Source organism: Orbicella franksi, chromosome 13 (assembly GCF_964199315.1).
Source record: "Orbicella franksi chromosome 13, jaOrbFran1.1, whole genome shotgun sequence".
Lineage (NCBI taxonomy): Eukaryota > Metazoa > Cnidaria > Anthozoa > Scleractinia > Merulinidae > Orbicella > Orbicella franksi.
The window spans coordinates 14,276,021-14,279,693 of NC_138157.1; the positions used below are offsets into that span (position 1 = coordinate 14,276,021).

The window sequence follows — 3,673 nt, forward strand, 5'->3', positions numbered from 1 at the left end:
AAATCGAAAGGTTTTCCATCCCATGCATATCAAAATGTTTATTTAATGTTCTTGTGAGACAAAAGTGACCAAGAATGGGCCCAGAGTTGCAAGAGACCGAAGATTTTGACGTCGTCCAGAATATGTTTTGTATTCATTATTCAAGTTGATTATTTCCACAACATTCGATTTTGTTACTGAATTCTTATGATACGTACACTGATTCAGACAGCCTGCAATGTAAGAATTAATTCTCCTTAAATTTCGCAGTGGTTTTAGTTCTGTTCTTAACCAGATAAAGAGAAGTAAATAACAAAGCTCTTCGGGCTTGTAGGCGGCGGAATACGTACAGCTTCATACATTTTCCGACTGCCATAACAGCCGGCATATTAAAGAGCCGCACGAAATAAAAATCGAGTTCCAAGTTTGGTCAACCTTTACAACAATCTCTATTTCTGTTAAGAATGGACTCAACTATAAAAGAGTTTTTAGCACTACTGTGCTAATCCGTTAATGATCCGGACCGATTCTTAGAATACTTTAGGATCCACTTGACGCTCATTATGTAAATAGCTTTCAGGACAGCAGTAAACACATTTTCACATAGTTTCAATTCCTTCTCATGTTTTGCGATCTTCGAATCGGGGTAGGTCCACTAACATATAAAGTGACACAAATTTGTGATGAATACATTCACTGCAAATAATTCACCAACGAGTCAAAATACGACTGATTCAATAGAAGTTTTTTCTAAGAGTTCTCATGCATTTGTTTTCAAATTATTTCACAGAAGATTTCTTCATTCTTTCCACTTTTCTGCAGCTCAACCTACAGTTTGCCGTTTCTAACCAATTTCAAACGAGATCGTACCTTTTGTTTGTAAAATCGCGAAGGATAAACTATCCTTCGCGATATTCAACTTGATTTATCGGAAAAAAAGAAGACGAACACAACTTTTCTTGTTAGATGGAATCATTTCTTCAGGGCACTGTATGCAAATATTCTGTCCACAAATAGCGTCACTAGAACGAGAAAACTCACGCTCCAACCCACGCAAAAACTATGTACAAAAACGTCATGCAGCAGTAGTGGGAGCATTCGACTGCCTTCACTGAGCTGAGTTGAGTTCAACTGTGATAATAAGAATGGCTAGCCCTGGTGTTGTTTTGAGCCTGGTGTATTTGCTGTTTCTTCTCCCCTCACTAAACGCAGCCACCTCTCAGAAAAAGACATACAATGATAACAACTCTGGAGTTTCCAACACCCAGTCCAAATGTCACAACGTCTACACTTCCAACAATTTTTACGCAGGACCGAACAAGAAGATCGAAACACTGCTTCTTGAAGTAAAGGAGGAGCTTGGCGAGATTCGAGAGGAAATCAAAACCTTGAAAGAAAACAAAACGGGTGATGAAGGTAAGCGAGAGAACCTCTCTTGAGGTATGTAACGGTGGTTGTGAAAACAACACACAATGTTTGCTTTTATCTCGCTATATATTTTTATGTTTTCCACCCGTAAAAACTGTACAGCTTGAGAGAAAATAACTGTTTACATTTCTTAATGTCGTTAAGGTTTAAACCAAGCAGCTAAAAAGCCTTTATCGTAAAATGAAAAATTATGAAAATGGCAACTTAACATATAATAATGATTTCTGTGAGTTTTTCGCTTGCCTTCTTTGTCTCATCCAGCACTTTTACAAGAGTAGACGTTAACGAATCTTTATTTTGCATTTTTAGTGTACACGAACTGTGCTGAAGTCTACAAGGCTGGTAAACGAATAAGCGGTGTTTATACCATCAACCCTGATAATGCTGGAGCCTTTGAGGTGTTTTGTGACCAAACAACAGCCGGTGGGGGGTGGACAGTGTTCCAGAAGAGACTGGATGGCTCGGTTGATTTCTACCGCGGTTGGGATGACTACAAACGAGGCTTCGGAAATCTGAACGGTGAATTTTGGCTCGGATTGGACAAGATTCATCGCCTGACAAAACAACGAAGCAGGCTTCGAGTAGATCTTGAAGACACGACTGGAAAAACAGCTTATGCCGAGTACGATTTCTTTGATGTGGCCAGTGAGAATAGCAAATACAAACTGAGTCTTGGAACATACTCTGGTATGTGTTTTGACGCTTTCCATCTCCAATAGGAAGTTAAAGTTCTTTACTCATTGTGGAGAATCAGCTTTAGGTATTCACCATTGTGTGACAGCACTATTTAACCAGCAGTAGCAAAATTTCCATTGACAAGGGTTGATCAGTATTTCAGTTTTATATATAATTTCAATATAATTTGTTACCTACGAAAGGCTCACTTCCTACGGTTAAATGTTTCCTGAGAGTACCATGTCTGTCACCATTTTGTAATTTTCCCTTTTCATTTGCTTTGTAGGAACTGCTGGTGACTCTCTTTCCTATCATCGTGGTTCAGCGTTCTCCACCAAAGATCGTGACAATGACATTAATCCTGGCAACTGTGCCACGGACTCTAAGGGAGCTTGGTGGTACAAAAACTGTGTCGTCTCCAACCTGAATGGTCTGTATCATCACGGTCAACATTCTTCTTCCTGGACAGGTGTGAACTGGGATAAATGGAAAGGTCACAGCTACTCCGCTAAACGAGCTCAGATGAAAATCAAACCAGTTAAGAACTAGAACCGAGTGCACTTGTGCGACTTTAAAATGGCATTAGTAACTTGATTCCTGATTTAAGTGAGCTTTTTTATAGCCTGAGTCTCTTGTTCTATTATATGAATGAAGTGATCATCAGATCTAGAGCGATTTCTTAATAGGTGACGGGTTTATGTTACTTGTGTAAATGAACAACTCGCTTCATTGTATGCCTTACCAGGAAACAATAAAAGCTGCTTTTGTTCCATCTACTTGCCCGTCATGAATTATGAAACACTTGTCTCCGCCTTCCCAAGAATGGAATATTTATTTTCAAGTATCTGATAATCGAATGAAACTTTTAGTCGTTTCAGTTTGTTACCGGGCTATTCAAATAAATTACTCACCCCATTTGAGAGAAGAGAAAGTGATCAAACAATCACATAGCGTCAATTTCATTAATGAGCTTAATGCTGCCGCAAGATCGGAAATGTTATTTCATTGTTCAAACATAGTGATCAGTGTTCTTCCCATATAAAACAAAATGGCATAGATTTACAGGATAATAACAAGGGCAGATTACATTAATAGTTCTGCGGAATAGCTCTTGAAATGTGCAATTTTTTATACAAGCATCAAACTTTGTAGGAAAATATGCATTCCCATACTGTTCAATTCCTGATACAGTACCAAGCTTAGATTATTTAATTCCAGCTAGTTAGCGATAATTAGAGTTTTTACTCATTAGACGCCCCGCGAAGTTCTCGCTCATGCTCTTTTTCGAGAATTACGCTTTTACGTTATTAAAGCACGTATAAGATAGACATTGTTATTTTTTTCTCCCTTTTTGCTCATGGATGACGTAACATGCATGAGCTTAGAAGACAGTCGGATGGCGCTCGCTCACTCACTTACTCACTCACTCCATTCTGATTAATTCATTCATTAAAACCGGATTAAATAGTTTTCTCTCCTATCCCTCCCCTGTTAAGTATGGCTTTTGTCCCAGATACTTCGTTGTGTAGGTTTGGCAGGTTTTAGGGGGACTATAGAAAGGCGAAATTTTTGACGAACTCACCAATGGTGC

The 3,673-nt window shown here is 38.8% G+C and overlaps 1 protein-coding gene across 1 annotated transcript; it reads left to right on the plus strand.

The window, feature by feature from the left end:
- The first annotated feature begins 807 nt into the window (after positions 1-807).
- On the plus strand, positions 808-2,886 carry LOC145465360 (microfibril-associated glycoprotein 4-like). Its single transcript, XM_081449136.1, has 3 exons — positions 808-1,395; positions 1,717-2,094; positions 2,369-2,886. The coding sequence occupies exons 1-3, from the start codon at positions 1,125-1,127 to the stop codon at positions 2,629-2,631; spliced, it is 912 nt and encodes a 303-aa protein (XP_081305262.1). The 5' UTR covers positions 808-1,124; the 3' UTR covers positions 2,632-2,886.
- Positions 2,887-3,673: the final 787 nt, after the last annotated feature.

Coding starts and splice junctions, on each gene's coding strand:
- LOC145465360 (XM_081449136.1), top strand. CDS start 1,125: ATGGCTAGCCCTGGTGTTGTTTTGAGCCTGGTGTATTTGCTGTTTCTT. Junction 1,396..1,716: donor AAACAAAACGGGTGATGAAG/GTAAGCGAGAGA, acceptor TTGCATTTTTAG/TGTACACGAACTGTGCTGAA. Junction 2,095..2,368: donor GAGTCTTGGAACATACTCTG/GTATGTGTTTTG, acceptor TTTGCTTTGTAG/GAACTGCTGGTGACTCTCTT.